This window comes from Salvelinus alpinus, chromosome 24 (assembly GCF_045679555.1).
Source record: "Salvelinus alpinus chromosome 24, SLU_Salpinus.1, whole genome shotgun sequence".
Classification (NCBI taxonomy): Eukaryota; Metazoa; Chordata; class Actinopteri; order Salmoniformes; family Salmonidae; genus Salvelinus; species Salvelinus alpinus.
Genome location: NC_092109.1, coordinates 8,270,803 through 8,287,697, shown reverse-complemented (window position 1 = coordinate 8,287,697; position 16,895 = coordinate 8,270,803). Strand labels below are relative to the sequence as shown.

Below are 16,895 nucleotides of genomic sequence, written 5' to 3'. Positions count from 1 at the left end.
CATGTAAGCCGGCCCGAGGAGACGCACTGGAGACCAGACGCGTTGAGCCGGCTTCATGGCACCTGGCTCAATGCCCAATCTAGCCCTACCAGTGCGGGGAGGTGGAATAACCCGCACCGGGCTATGCACACGTACAGGAGACACCGTGCGCTCTACTGCGTAACACGATGTCCGCCCGTACTCCCGCTCTCCACGGTTAGCCTGAGAAGTGGGCGCAGGTCTCCTACCTGCCCTTGGCCCACCACCTCTTAGCCTCCCCCCCAAGAAATTTTTGGGTAGTACTCACGGGCTTTTCAGGCTTCCAGCCACGTCTCCTTGCTGCCTCCTCATATCGCCGCCTCTCTGCTTTCGCTGCCTCCAGCTCAGCTTTGGGGCGGCGATATTCTCCTGGTTGAGCCCAAGGTCCCTTTCCATCCAGCTCGTCCTCCCATGTCCAGTAGTCCTGGTTGCTCTGTTGAGCTCTCCCCCGCCGCTTGGTCCTAGGTTGGTGGGTGATTCTGTAACGGCTGTCGTCTTCCTCCTCCTCGGACGAGGAGAGGAGAGAAGGATCGGTGGACCAATACGCAGCGAGGTATGTTGACATAATGAATTTATTGAAAAGACGAAGACTGACACGAACTATACTTGACTTATACAAAATAACAAACAAACAACGTAGACAGACCTGATCATGGAACTTACATAAAACACGCAGAACTCACGAACAGGAACAGACTACAATAAACGAACCGAACAACCAAAACAGTCCCGTGTGGTGCGCAGACACAGACACGGAAGACACAGGAGACAATCACCCACAAACAAACAGTGTGAACAGCCAACCTATATATGGTTCTCAATCAGAGGAAAACGTCAAACACCTGTCTCTGATTGAGAACCATATAAGGCTGATTACAAGACCTAAACATAGAAACACAAAACATAGAAATGCCCACCCACACTCACGCCCTGACCGACTAACACATACAAAAACAACAGAAAATAGGTCAGGAACGTGACAATGCATCTGGTATTCCCTTAATCATTTTACATATACAGTACTGACATAGTCTTGATGAAGGAGTTAAATTAACACTCATTGGTGTAAAATAACCGTTCATAATCAGAGTTGAGTGTGATGGTGTCATTATTACTCCGTGTAGAATAAAACACTCAAAACATTGCCCGTCATTATCATATTTCCCAGCATGCACTTCTGTAGGTTGATTTTCAGAATTGTTTGTTGCAATCTGTGTTTTTGCATTTACATTGATTGTTTGATTAATTGTATGCTACACAAAGATAAATCGCATACATTTTTCTAAACTAATCCAATCTCTTAGTAGTTGGCTGTATTGCACCCATGAGATGGTTGTTCGAGCTTAGATGAATCAGGTGGTCCCATTAACCTTACTTTTCCAACTTGGCAGCCATTCTGAATGCAGTTTGCAGGTGATTAAAAATGTCCAATTGTTAGACGTCCTCATAAGGCTGGAATTGCACATTACTCTACCAGCCAGCATAATACAACTTGTAGGTCTGATGTGTTTTGTAAAACAGGAATTTCCTAAGAACACTTTGTTAGTGTGTAACTAGGCAGGGTGGAACAGGTTCTCGGTAGAACCCTTCATAGAGGGTTCTTGGAAGACGCTTTAGTGGTTAAAAGGGTTCTTGTTAAAACCTTTGATGGTTCTAAGAACCCTTCATAGAGGATTCTAAGTAAAATCATTTACAGGGGGTTCTATGAAGAAGCCTGCATTGAGGGTTCTAGGTAGAACCCTTTGCAAAGGGTTCTACCTAGCACCTAAAAGGGTTCCTGTATGGGAACAAACCAAAGAACCCTATATGGTTCTACTTAGAACCTTTCTTTTCTGAAGAATGCAGTCAAAATGATGAAGGTGCATGTCAAGTATGACTTATTTCCAATATAAAGTAGATAGTGTCTTAGTTGAGCTAGGGTTGGCTGTTCAACAGTCTGGAGGTAGAAGCTGTCTCTGAGCTTTTTTTTGCCAAATGACTCAGAGGCTGTGTGTGAGTGTGCATGCCTGTGTTTGTGTCATTTTGGAAGCACACAGCAACACAACACACGGTCTCCCATCCCCTGGCTATGTTGTCTTGGTGACAGATAGCATGCTGTTTGTCATGACTGTGAGCCTACGTGTGTTGTGTGAATGTGTTGAATGTGTTATCCAGGGTAAGTGGTGTTTTGTTCCCAGCATGCACGGCGCTACACCAGGGCTAGGAGGAGCTGTAGCCCTGTCATAAATCTGCATATAATTTTAAATAAAGAAATATGTAAAAGTTAATAACCAGCCATTCTGTTTCCAATCCGATCCCTGGCTGCGTGCTCGTGCCGCACGTGTACCCTATGACGTGTGTGTGGGTGGGGGGAGGAGGAGGAGTCTGGTGTGTGTGATCGTGCACATTTGTCTACGTTAAGTGAGACAACTACTAGCTAGCTAGTCGCCCATCTCACCCCGTAGCAATGGACTGTTTGCTGATCAAGAGAAGAGTGCGGGTAGAAATTGAAAATCCAGACCCAGACCCGGTCTCCGAGGGGGCCAAAGAAGAAGAGGGAGCTGAGAAAGATGAGTCGGAGAGAGAAACTCGCGAGCCACGACGTGATGGAGCACCAGGGCAGCTCGTCGCTGCTAGCTTTGGACTTTCGATATTATTCATTTCATTTCTGACTTTGTGATAGCCATTTCATCCGAAGCATTATTACCAATGCACAGTTGTCTGATTATGCATAGGAAACAAATACACTTCTTGTTGTTGTCGCATTTTGGATATATTGTGTTGTTATTGCTGAAAGACTTCAGTGCACATGGGCGCTTTCAGCTTTGCTGAACGTGAAAGACGTTTTTTGTCATTAACTTGTGGTCACTTGTATTAGGCTTATAGTTATTTTGTTGAATTTTCTTGGGCCAAATTCAATTAAACTACATTTATATCGAATGTGCTGTCTGCCATATCTGCTTTTATTGAAAAATGAGAACTCCCTTATAGCTCTGAAGTCATGAAAATCAACAATTTTCTTAGTACCCCCACGTATTGGTCAAGACCCTTACATCCGGGAGAGACAAAAATCACTTCTTCTTCACTTCTCTTCTTTCTCTTTACTCTTCTCTTTCTCCAGCCTCTTTCTGTCCTTCCCCCTGTCCCTCTGTGTCTCTATCAGTATGAGACTCAAGTTGTCTGGTCCCTAGGCAAGGTTCAAGTGTCTGTCTGTATGTCTGCCTGTCTGTGTGTGTGTGGGCTCCCACCACATACTTAACCCAGACCTCCAGTGGTTTCCTGGTCCACTGATGATGTTCCTCTTATCCTAGCAACAGCTTAATTACAGGCCCAGTGTCACGCACGCCAGAGGCCTTCACTGGCCCAAAAAGTTGGACCTGTCCCGAAATGGACCTGGGGCTTTCCCACCCGGACCCAATATTTATAAATAAATGTTTTAAATATAGAGACCTGTTCCAAATGGACCTGAGGACAACTAGACCGTTACACAGCGACACTCAAAGTCAATCTTAAATTAATAATTGTTTATTGTCAGCGCGCTGGAGAGGTTCCAACAAACTTAATGCACTATAGTGAACGTCTGTCAGAAGCTCTGTTGGGGCCGCCCCTCAGTTGTTTTATATATGGCTATACACAGACAAGTTATATTTGAATGATTTAGCATAATTCATTCATCATTACCGTTTTGTTTGTTGTGACCGACCAATACTGGTTCATAACATGACCAATACCTCACAAGGCTTCTCTCTAAGCTGAAACCTTGAAACTGAGAGATATTTTGTTCTCAAAACAAGGTCTGGGCATACTGCCAAATTGCAGCTACTGATAGTGAGGATTCGTTCAGTCAGTCACTTGCATGAACAGAGAAATTGGTTTATAGAAAGGACAAACATAGAACATAGAAATTGGTAAATAGAAAAGCACAAGGATACACATTTCCATCACATTCCATCCTCATATCACATGGTTGATGACAATCATTACATTTTAATGCAAGCATTTAAATTTTAGCATCTATTTCAAAATATACTCCTATTAATGTAAGGGAAATCAACACAGAAAAAAAAGCGGACACTTCATAATCTCAAACCCTTCATTCTGGGTTGTACAATCCAATTAGTATGGTAATACTATAATCATAATACTTCTATTAATGTGAGTGAGCATCAAAAATACACACACATACACAAGGGATTTGTAGATTCAGAGGTGAATCACTCAATGTTAACCATTGTTTCCATATCTCTTACCACAATCAGGTTGGATTGACCTATGTTTTTTAATAACTGTCCCTGGGACATCAACTTAGTCACAATATAAACCACTGTTGTTTAACAATTCTTGTTGAACAAAAACCACCTTCAATCATTGTTCATCGTCCGTATCTACAGGGGGAAATGGGAGTTCATCCAGAGTTGGCAGCTCATTAGTTTCACCATCCTCTGGAGGAGCAGAAAACATGATAGCTGCTGAAATCTTACCAGCCAGAGAGGCACAGATCACCTTACAGCATGTTAATAACATTTCACAGGGTAGAGAGAGAGAACACGTGAGACATTTTCCTACCCAATATTTATTATATAAGGTACGATCATCACTGCGCTTTGTTGCCAACCGTCAGTGGAAGTGTTGTAGCAGTTGATGTTTTTGATGGTTATGCCAGTACAAATAACAGAGCCTTCTTGACAAGATCTGTTAACCTTTCACGAGCCTCTACCCCGGGTCCGGGATCACCCCCCACCCCCCCCCACACACTGATTAGCATAGCTAGCATAGCTTCACAAGTAGATAGTAGCATCTAAATATCATTAAATCACAAGTCCAAGACACCAGATGAAAGATACAGATCTTGTGAATAAACCCATCATTTCTGTTTTTTAAAATGTTTTACAGGGAAGACACAATATGTAAATCTATTAGCTAACCACGTTAGCAAAATACACCACTTTTCTAACTCCATCAGTTTCTTACTACTTCAGGTGCTATCACCAATTCGGCTAAACTAAGATATTGATAGCCACTAACCAAGAAAAAACCTCTTCAGATGACAGTCTGATAACATATTTATGGTATAGGATAGGTTTTGTTAGAAAAAAGTGCATATTTCAGGTAGAAATCACAGTTTACAATTGCACCAACCATCACAAGACGACTAGAATTACTATAGAGAGCAACGTGTATGACCAATTTACTCTTAATAAAACATTTCATAAGAATAGACAAAGCATAGCAATGGAAAGACCCAGATCTTGTGATTCCAGACAATATTTCAGATTTTCTAAGCGTTTTACAGCGAAAACACAATAAATCGATAAGTTAGCATACCACATGTGAAAACGGTACCATAGCATCGATTCCAGCCAAAGAGCGCTATAACGTAATCACCGCCAAAATATATTAATTTTTTCACTAACCTTCTCAGAATTCTTCCGATGACACTCCTGTAACATCATTTTACAACATACATATACAGTTTGTTCGAAAAGGTGCATATTTAGCCATACAAAACCGTGGTTACACAATAAAAATACTAGGAAATCAAGCCTCAATATGTCTGACGTCATCTATCAGAGTGATCTAGTTTAATTGAAAGCTAATCATATACTTGACTAAAAAATACAGGGTTGACAGGAATCGAAAGACAAATTAGTTCTTAATGCAACCGCTGACTTACATTTTTAAAATTATCCTTACTTTTCAATACAGGGTTCGCCAAGTGACGCGATAACAAACAAAATGGCGAAATATGCGTTTAAAATATTTCGACAGAACAACGATTTATCATATTAAATATTGCTTACTTTGAGCTGTTCTTCCATCAGATTCTTGGGCAATGTATCCTTTCTATGTTGTAATCTTCTTTTGGTCGATAGATGTCCTCTGTCCTTCGAAATATCCACTAACGATCGAACGGGACCACAAAACGTGTCCAAAGTTTCAGAGTGCACGACAAATAAATTCCTCAGAATCGCACTAAACGGATATAAATTGCTATAAAACGGTTCAAATTAACTACATTATGATGTTTTTAACAACTATAACGACTGAAAACATGACCGGAGAAATATTGCTGGTTAGACAACGATTTGGAACGAGGCAAGTCCGATGTCCTTCACGCTTCAGGCGCGCGACGAGAAAGGGAGGTACCTATACGTTTTGTTCTTTTATAATGGCTGTGATTGTGCAATCGATTCCATTCAAAACGTGATGACGTACAGACACCCAGAGGAAGACGTAGGCAGTGTCGGTTTCTTCATAGCATTCACTGTCGCCTTAAAAACAGACTCCAGATCAGGGGTAAAAATTTCTGAAATCTGACCCCTGTCATGAAAAGTGCTGTAGATATTGTTCTGTACCACTCAGAGACAAAATTCCAACGCTTATAGAAACTAGAAAGTGTTTTCTATCCAATAATAACAATAATATGCATATTGTACGATCAAGAATTTAGCACGAGGCAGTTTAATTTGGAGACCCAAATATGCTAATGCGGAACAGCACCCCCTATAGTTCCAAGAAGTTAAGCGAGTGTTGTCAGTGAATGTGTTAGTTACTACCAATCTTCACTGTTTCTTCTGTAAACCACATGCATATCACTTGCTGAATAGCAGCATACTGTAACAGCGGTGACCTATGAAAAGCTGGCAGATGTGGCTTATTCTTGGCATGGCTTTCAGCAAATTCTTTTTGGTCTCCCATAAAGGGGCAATTGTTCATAAACATTGAAGGGCTGATTTAAGTTCATGTGATACCAAATAAACATAAGATAACTCCTTTATAGCTAGTCACCATGTAATTGTAATACTCATAAATATGCTAATGAGCCACCGACAGCACATTGTCCCACCTACATTTCAAAATGCAGTAATGATGCTGCGTTCCTAACCAAGTGGGAAGTGGGAATTTACAACACAAAAGTCTACCCTTCGCACGCGCTGCGACGTTTGCATTCCTTCATACTGTAATAACATGTTGCGGTCCTCGGTAATCATGGACCTGTGTTTGTCTTCTTCCAGACTTCACAAGGAGGAGACAAGACTGAGGCCTTTTCTGTCTGCCTTCGAGTTCCAAAGTCTTCTCTTCAACATCACTGCATTCAGGATCAGCAACGCAGGAGGACACAACTGTAAGTGTGTGTGTGTGCACGCCCCAAGATCAGAATGTTAACACCAACAGTGTTAAATGAAATACTTCCTTAGAAAGTACATGTGACCCACCGAAATAAGGTTAAACTAACACTTTTCAAAGTGTTGACAAACTAACACCCCTAGTGTGTTGGTTCCCTAACACCATGGGTGTTGTAAATTCCGACTTAAAATAACACTTTATTAGAGTTGATGCTGTCAGACTATCGCAGTGTTGGGGGGAGGGGGGGTGTAAAGCCTTATATCTGTAGTCGCTGAAAGACTACAACTTGTGTTGGGCGATCTAGATCAATGAGAGAAGACGGTCTAGATCAATGAGAGAAGACTTGAAATAGACAAGATGTCAGTAAAATCTTTGGGTAAATTACATCATCTGGTCTAACAATCTGTAGCTACAATTCTCTGCAGATTGAGGGGAAATGGCACCTCCATCGCTCTCATACCCAACAATGCATTTAATGTCTAAGCACGAACCTGCAAAACCAAAACCCCCTTCCTCATCTCAAAGTACTGTCAGTTAACCTCCCCCAGCCCATTTACTTTGACAGATCATTCTTGTCAATAGTAGCCCTTTGCAGGGGAATTTTGTAGACCTGTCTTTGTATTTTGTTTTGATAATCTGCAGAAATAAGAAAGGTGTTTGTGTTATTACTGTGTAGTCTTGATTTTATAATTTTCAGTGTCCCTTACTGGTTTCTGTCTCACAATTTTGTTGTGCTCCATAACTGCAATGTGTGTTTGCTCCCTCATGCTTGTGTACCCAAAATGCCCCCACTTTGTGGTATTTGTGGAATCACTCCAGATAACCTGAGTTTTACAAAGAGAAGAGAGGTAGACGAAATTGATTACGTGGTCTGGAAGGTACTACCTCTAACCACCGTTCACCCCATAAAACAAACACAAACCATACAAACATTACCCAATTCATGTTTATACCATGCTTACTGTAAATTAAGCTATCTTAGCTGTCAGCTTGTAAATATTTTGGCCAACTTATCTTCATCTTGTGCAGAGCTAGGGGTTCGAAGCGCATGTTGGTAGAATCAGATTCTGTACCACCTTCAACAAAATACACAATTTAACCACCCCGCTAATTGTATTGATCTCTATTAGACTCGCTAGCTAAGCATACCTAACAATGGACATTTCAATATAGTCAGCTTGCTGTTACCTACCTAGAGTCACTAAATTGGCAGCAAGATTGCTAGCCAGCTGAGACTACCAACACACAAATAAAGAGTGAGTTAGTTATATCGACAATTCAATTTTTAGTGACAGATTGTTTTCCAGACAAGGGTGGAATAGATGAGATACTCTTATTTGGAAACATTAGCTAGCATACGTTAGCTAACTTTGGTCAAAGATAGAATGAACAAACAAACATGTTTACTCTGCTGAAGGTAGCTACCAGTCTAGCAGTGACTACCATGGCATAGGCAACATTGGTTGACATTATGTATACCAAAGATAGCTATATTATTTAGCTGATGGCTTTCAGAGTTCAATATAGGACTGTAACGTTAGCTAGCTAACTTACCCAGCTATTCTGGCAAGCTAGCTAACGTTAGCTGACCTCTAATTGAGAATCTCAAATCAAAATCAAAATCAAATCACATTTATTTGTCACATACACGTGGTTAGCAGATGTTAATGCGAGTGTAGCGAAATGCTTGTGCTTCTAGTTCCGACAATGCAGTAATAACCAACAAGTAATCTAACCTAACAATTCCACAACTACTACCTTATACACACAAGTGTAAAGGGATAAAGAATATGTACATAACACATATGAATGAGTGATGGTACACAACGGCATAGGCAAGTTGCAGTAGATGGTATAGAGTACAGTCTATACATATGAGATGAGTAATGTAGGGTATGTAAACATAAAGTGGCATAGTTTAAAGTGGCTAGTGATACATGTATTACATAAAGATGGCAAGATGCAGTTGATGATAGAGTACAGTATATACATATACATATGAGATGAGTAATATAGGGTATGTAAACATTATATTAAGTGGCATTGTTTAAAGTGGCTAGTGATAAATTTTTACATAATTTCCATCAATTCCCATTATTAAAGTGGCTGGAGTTGAGTCAGTATGTTGGCAGCAGCCACTCAATGTTAGTGGTGGCTGTTTAACAGTATGATGGCCTTGAGATAGACTGAAAAACAGCTTCTCTCGGTCCCTGCTTTGATGCACCTGTACTGACCTCGCCTTCTGGATGATAGCGGGGTGAACAGGCAGTGGCTCGGGTGGTTGTTGTCCTTGATGATCTTTATGGACTTCCTGTGACATCGGGTGGTGTAGGTGTCCTGGAGGGCGGGTAGTTTTCCCCCGGTGATGCGTTGTGCAGACCTCACTACCCTCTGGAGAGCCTTACGGTTGTGGGCAGAGCAGTTGCCGTACCAGGCGGTGATACAGCCCGACAGGATGCTCTCGATTGTGCATCTGTAGAAGTTTGTGAGTGCTTTTGGTGACAAGCCGAATTTCTTCAGCCTCCTGAGGTTGAAGAGGCGCTCAGATTGAATCAACACTCAGATTGAACACAACACTTTATACCTTGACACCTGGATTGTAACACTTTTGCTGTGTGCATGTTTGTATGTGTGTTTGTAGGAGTGGGAGTACATAAGTGTGTGTGCACACAGTACATGCAATGGCTAGCGTGTTTTTCATTTTTGTGCTTCCGGTACTCTATTACTGTGAGTATGTTTATATTTAACCTAGGCATTTTTCTTAATCAGAAAAGTTGTTAAGGTATGATGTGCAAGCAGGCAACATGCTCTGTAGTCAGTGTAGTGGTTCCTCTCTGCCCTGTTATTCACATTTTCCTGCCTAACATGAGAGGGCTTTACTACAGCAGTTCGTTAATAGACAGCAGTCTGGTTCCTACTTCCTGCTCTCAACCTGCTGCCCTCTCATTGGCGCCGGCCTCTTCTGTTAGGCTCTGAGGAGAATCTCTCTGATAGCACCGCTGGGCCTCGCAAATATCAGCTGCCAAGTTTGTTCACTGGCAAGGGAAGTTCACTACTGGATCTCTAGCTCACTTAGTAACAGTCTGCCTAATTCACGTTCAGATAGACACGCACCCATGCACACACGCACACACACTCTATCCGTCTAGTTTATACACACAACCACTTTTAGCCTAATAAGTGATAGAGGCACACACAGACACACATTTCCATTATCAGTTTAAGGGCATCTTTAGACTGAGTGACTTGTCGCTGAGTGTTCAACACATCTGCTCTGACTGAAGCACTGAGTTGTGCCAACTCCATCTATGCGCGAGCAGGACTTGCATTCACAGATATTGCCTGTCTGTTCTTCCAAATCTTCTGCTCTTTTTGGGGGGGGGTTCTCTCTCTCTCTCTCTCTCTCTCTCTCTCTCTCTCTCTCAGTGTTTAGATCAATGTACTGAGATGATCTGAGAGGGATTGCATTGGATTACAGCACATAGATGACAGAACAGCTATTCAAAGCCATTATCTCTCTTTCAGCCACTTTAATTACGGGTGTCACAGCCACACACACATTAAAACTTACATACACACTATGCACATGCACACATTCACACTTGCATCCATACTCATGTACACATACACATACAGTCGCTATCTCTCTCTCTCTCACACACACACACACACACACACTCACACACACAGTCACACACACATAAACACACTCTCATAAACACACACACACACATAAACACACTCTCATAAACACACACACACACACACACACACACACACACACACACACAGACACAGACACACACACACACACACAGACACAGACACAGACACACACACACACACAGTCACACACACACACAGTCACACTCACATAAACACACTCTCTCTCCCTCTTACACACGTACATTGCAAATGATTTGTGTCTCAAATTAGTTCTCAAACAGTGTTAGAAGTGCCTTATCTCTGCAGGCGCCCAGAGACGCTAATAGGAAAATCCGACAAAGCGCTTTTTCCTCCCTCCCTGCACCAAAACCCAGATTAAGGCATTCATTATTAGGCTGAATTATTTTAATGACAGGATTGTCTGTAGGCGATTTCTGTCACATTGTTGGGTGAGGATCCTGCCTGTGTGACAGCTAAGTGGTACTGGGAATGTTATGTTAGGGTAGGAGGCTTCCAGTTCCACACAATCAACAGAGGGAGTTGCGAGGGGTGGAGAAAGGTATGACGGGAGAGAGGGAGAGAGCAAGATGGAGAGAAGGAGATGGAGAAAAGGGAGAAAGAGATGCAAAGAGAGCGAGATGGAAAGGGAGCGATGAGGAGATGGACAAAAGACGAAGAGGGAGAGAGAGATGGAGAGAGAAAAATAGGGAGACATGAGGAGATGGAGAAAAGGAAGAGAGAGAGAGAGTGATAGAGATAGTGTTGTACAGGGGTTAGCATGCAGCCAGGGGAATGGTCGTCAGGGGGGATGAGTTGGTTGGGTGCTGATTTGCATATAGTATGGTAAATTAATTGTGTTTGATCGTCGCTGAAGGATCAGGGGATCACAATTTGTTAGAGCCCAAGTTCTCTCTCTTCCTCATGCTCATCCTGTCTTTTCCCCCTGTCCTTTTCTTTCCCTCTGTTCCTTTCTCTCTCATTACACATTCATCTCTTATTACACACACAGGCTACATTTTTGATCTCATGAAAATCGCACATCCCTGACTCGCTGTGACTGACACACATGCACACACACTGTTAAAAGCCAGGCGCTGGACCTTGACTAGTGGTGGTAGTATTCTGTATGATGGCTGAGGAGGATTCAACCTGTACTATCCCCCCATCACTATTCATGAAGGAGAGAGGGATCAGTAATCCCTGTGGGTGCTGGCTCCTGCCATACCTCCATCTCTTCTCCTCTTTCTCTTCTCCATTCCTCCTCCTCCTCCCTCACTCCACTGCACTGATTTATTTTGTTTTATCAGAGATTCCCAGAGTGAGGTAGCTAGGTGTGTGTGTACACCCATGTGCATCAAATGTGTGCATGCGCGCACACACACACACACACCCACAATATCATAGAGCTACAATGTGTAACAGAGTTTGCATGGTGAACAGCTGGCTTGTCTTCTTGGGCACCTCGGGACCTCCAGTGAATATCCAGAGAGACAGAGATAAAAGTGTTAGCTTTACCAGCTGATATCACTCTCACACTACTGTAGCCTACAGAGCTATATTCTTGACCACCCTCTTGCATGGGCACATAGCCTACAGTAAAATACATATGGGGTGAATTCCCACCTATGTACAGTGGTGAAAAACGTACTCAATTGTCGTACTTGAGTAAAAATAAAGATACTTTAATAGAAATTACCTCAAGGAAAAGTGAAAGTCACCCAGTAAAATATGACTTGAGTAAAAGTCTAAAAGTATTTGGTTTTAAATATACTTAAGTATCAAAAGTAAAAGTAAAAGTATAAACCATTTCAAATTCCTTATACTAAGCAAACCAGAAGGTAACATTTTTAATTTTTTTATATTTTATTGATGGATAGCCAGGGGCACACTTCAATACTCAGACATCATTTACAAACAAAGCATTTGTGTCCGCCAGATCAGAGACAATAGGGAAGTGTGTGAATTGGACCATTTTTCTGTCAAAATGTGACGAGTACTTTTGGGTGTCAGGGAAAATGTATGGAGTAAAAAGTACATTATTTTCTTTAGGAATGTAGTGAAGTAAAAGTTGTCAAAAATATAAATAGTAAAGTAAAGTACAGATACCCCAAATAACTTCTTAAATAGTACTTTAAAGTATTTTTACTGAAGTACTTGCACCACTGCCTATGCAACAGCAACTTGGCTAAATTCCTGATGATCAAACACATTATTACTGGACCATTAACTTCAGTATGTCAGAGTAGCCTTTCAGAATTAGTATGTTTGAGCATTCATGCCCTCTCTCTCTTCCTCCTCTCTCTCCAGAGTTGGAGTTAAAGTATTAATGATCTCCAAACTCTCTCCCCAGACACGTCCCAACTCTCAGGGGTAACCCTGGCCTCCGCTGCTCACTCCTCCAGCCCTGTTACCTCCTCTACCCCCCCTGCTCCCTGGGTTGAGGTGTGTACGTGCCCCCCGGGGTTTGGGGGTCAGTTCTGTGAGCTGTGTGCCCCAGGCTACACCAGAGAGGTCCCTAACAGAGGACCCCTGTCACCCTGTGTGCCCTGCACCTGCCACCAGCACGGACCCTGCCACCATGAGACAGGTAGGAGTTTTTTCATCTGTGTCTCTCGTGTTTTCTTGTTCTCTCATTTTCTCGTGCTCTCTCTATACCTCTCTTTCTCTCTTCTCATATCCTCTATCTCCTTCTCCACCTTCGCTTTTCTTCCCTTCCCTACTATTTTCTACTCTTCTCTCTGCACACTGATTGCAAATGGTTCTATATAGTGCCATATAAGGGTTCTTTGGCTTGTAAAACAAGCAGAACCCTTTTTGGTGCTATATGGAACCTTTTTTCATAATGTTCTAAATGGAACCTGTTTGGTGATGTAAAGAACCCTTTCTTAAAGTTCTGTGAAGATACATTTAAAAAAAAAGGATCTACGTAGCACCAAAAAAAGGTTCCGCAATGGTTACAACACTTTTGAGGGCTATATAGAACCCTTTTTATGATTCTTTATAAAACCTTTATGGAGAATGGTTCCATAAAGAAGATTTCACAATCTCAAAGGTCCTTTGTAGAACCACACATTTTTTTAGCCATATTATATTGTTAAAATGACATAGGTTCTATTGTTGTGTTTATAAGTCTGTAATAGGGCAGAATATATTCTCATTATTTTACAAATGTTCCATCCCAAGAATAAATCCCTTTTCTCCCGAGTAACCCGGTATTTCCAGCCAAAAAATGGAAGTGTCATTCAAAACTATTATAAAGCATATAAATGTCTAGATTTAATTAGAGCTTTGATCAGCCTGATGCTACCTGAGACTGATGAGCCATATATTAAAAACATTTTATAAGCCCTACATTTACGATAAGGTTCCATATAGCACCATCCTTGAGCCCAAGCCCAAAGAAGCCCAAATTATTGTGCCGTTATCCAATACATATACTGAATGCATGATATAGGCTACTGAACATTACGCACGACAGAAAAACATAAAAGCCCACAGATGTAGCTAGCTCTCTTGGGTAAATAAATGAAACTAGCTCCAGTAGGCTAATCTTTTTGAGTGTGAACTGTATTACTTTACTGTATTGTATTATACTGTATTATATGGACTGGAATTACGCACATTGTTCAAACCATGATAAAGCAGAAGAGAACATTTGATTCTGGTGCAGCACATGCGGCCTACAAATTTCCAAGTACAGGCTAGCAAATTAGATTTTAATTTTGAAATATAATAGGGCGAATTTGTATTATTAGTAGGCTGAAACATACATAACTTTCATCATATTTCCCCTAATGTTATTGGCTTACCTCTTCTTTCTCTCTCTATTGTTGCTTCATTCCTTCCTCGCTTTCAACAGTTGAATGAAATATGTTTCGTTGTCCTTGAATAATATAGGACTAGAATGGAGTAGATGGAGAAAGCTTTCACTTCACTTCACAAAGATTGAATGGTTATGGGTCTGAATAAATAACTGCTATAGCCTACCGCCATTGTGCGTTTGCTGTTCTTTCAAACTCCATGTGAGTTCTATTGGCTGCTGCATTTAACATTCAGCAAAAAAAGACCTTGCGTTCCTCTTCGAATAGTCTATTGGTATAAGAAATGCTAAAATAAAATACTGTCCAGCAAGCTATTCTAGTCTAACTTTTCCTGCATGGGACTCCAAGAGCTAAGGAGCATTTTTTAAAGAGATGCCAGGAGAGGACATGTGTTTGCGTATTGCACAAGACACAGAGGCTATAAATTAGGAGCTTATTATGCATAACCCATCATTAATTAACTAGATATAAGGCTAACCCTGCATTGAATGTATTACCTGAAAGAGGTAGGCTAGGACATCTATATATAGGGCTATATATCAATCTAGAACAGGATTAGCTATTTTGGATGCCATTTGAATGGGGTTGATGGAGAGAAAGACTAAGAGAGTGCTCGCACGTGCACTGATTTAAAGCAACAATATTTGAGTGAACTCTGCAACTGCAATAAAAAACAAGGTGACCCCCGAAAGCCACATGGAGATGGGCATGCGGTCTTTATATAACTGTGGCATAGGCAAATGTAGACCTACCTGTTGTAACAGTATAGCTTCCGTCCCTCTCCTCACCCCTACCTGGGCTCGAACCAGGGACCCACTGCACACACCAACAACTGCCTCCCACGAAGCACCGTTACCCATCGCTCCACAAAAGCCGCCGTTCTTGCAGAGCAGGGGGAACAACGACTTCAAGGTCTCAGAGCGAGTGACGTCACCGATTGAAACGCGATTAGCGCGCACCCCGCTAACTAGCTAGCCATTTCACATCGGTTACACTGTCACAAGTAAAAAAGTGACCATAATGAGATGATAGGTCTACATGCATAGTGAACTGTGCTCCATACTGAGATGGGTCTGTCCCCACCCTGATCGTTGATTCATCATGCAGAGGATGTAGAGAAGCCAGATTTAGACATTGCATATCATTTAACAGTTCCATTTCACACCATGCTGTTAATATAAATAATTTATTATAATTTAACAGGGTTTTTTTGGGTGGTAAATCCCGGTAAATCTTGGTAACCAGGTTCCCGTCATTCAACCCTAGTCTGGAATGGTTGGGGGTCCCTGGGGAGAGAGTTGAAAACTACTGAATCAGTCAACCGTTCTCAATTTACGCAAAACCATATGTGAGTTTGTCACAACACACTGTTTCTGGGCGTATATAACATGTAACAGTGTAATACAACATATGAGAAACTGGGTGGCACAAGATAAGCTGTGTGCAAACCAGACCCAAAGTATTCAAATGAGCTACCACCCATACATTTTCATTATCACTAAAAGAGCAAAGTACTCTTTTGTGAACTATAAAGAACAATTGAAGAGCTCAGAGGGTTCAAAAGGCTCCCCTACCCAAAGAACCCCTAAGGAACACTCATTTTGTTTGTATGCCTTCCCCTCTCTCTCTCTCTCTCTCTCTCTCTCTTCTTTCTCTCTGCAACTTAATTGGTGCTATATATCCTCTACAGGATTGGTGTGTCCCCTGCGGGACGGTTGAGCTAACGTAGGCTAATGTGATTAGCATGAGGTTGTAGGTAACAAAAAAAAAGGACAAAGACATATCTGATATTGGCTACAATTTACAGTAGCTATTACCGTGAAAGAATACCACGCTATTGTTTGAGGAGAATGCACAATTACGAACTTGAAAATGTATTCCTAAACCAATTAGGCACATTTGGGCAGTCTTGATAGAACATTTTGAATATATGTGCAATGGTCCATTGGATCAATCTAAAGCTTTGCACATACACTGCTGCCATCTAGTGGCCAAAATCTAAATTGCGCCTGGGCTGGAATAATGCATTGTGGCCTTTCTCTTGCATTTCAAAGAGGATGGTACAAAAAACAAACATTTGTCTTTGTATTATCTTTTAGCAGATCTAATGTGTTATATTCTTCTACATTAATTTCACATTTCCACGAACTTCGAAGTGTTTCCTTTCAAATGGCATCAAGAATATGCATATCCTTGCTTCAGGTCCTGAGCTACAGGCAGTTAGATTTGGGTATGTCATTTTAGGCAAAAATTTGAAAAAAAAAAGGGTTGAATCCTTAAGAG

At 41.5% G+C, this 16,895-nt stretch overlaps 1 protein-coding gene across 1 annotated transcript in view; it reads left to right on the top strand.

Annotated features, from left to right (window-relative positions):
* The window catches only part of LOC139552077 (laminin subunit gamma-3-like), a 236,339-nt gene that overhangs the window by 115,248 nt on the left and 104,196 nt on the right, over nt 1-16,895 (top strand). The window contains exons 11-12 of the mRNA XM_071363475.1: nt 7,014-7,123; nt 13,142-13,378. Of these exons, the coding sequence (XP_071219576.1) occupies nt 7,014-7,123; nt 13,142-13,378 (347 nt within the window). The remainder of the gene's footprint in view (nt 1-7,013; nt 7,124-13,141; nt 13,379-16,895) is intronic.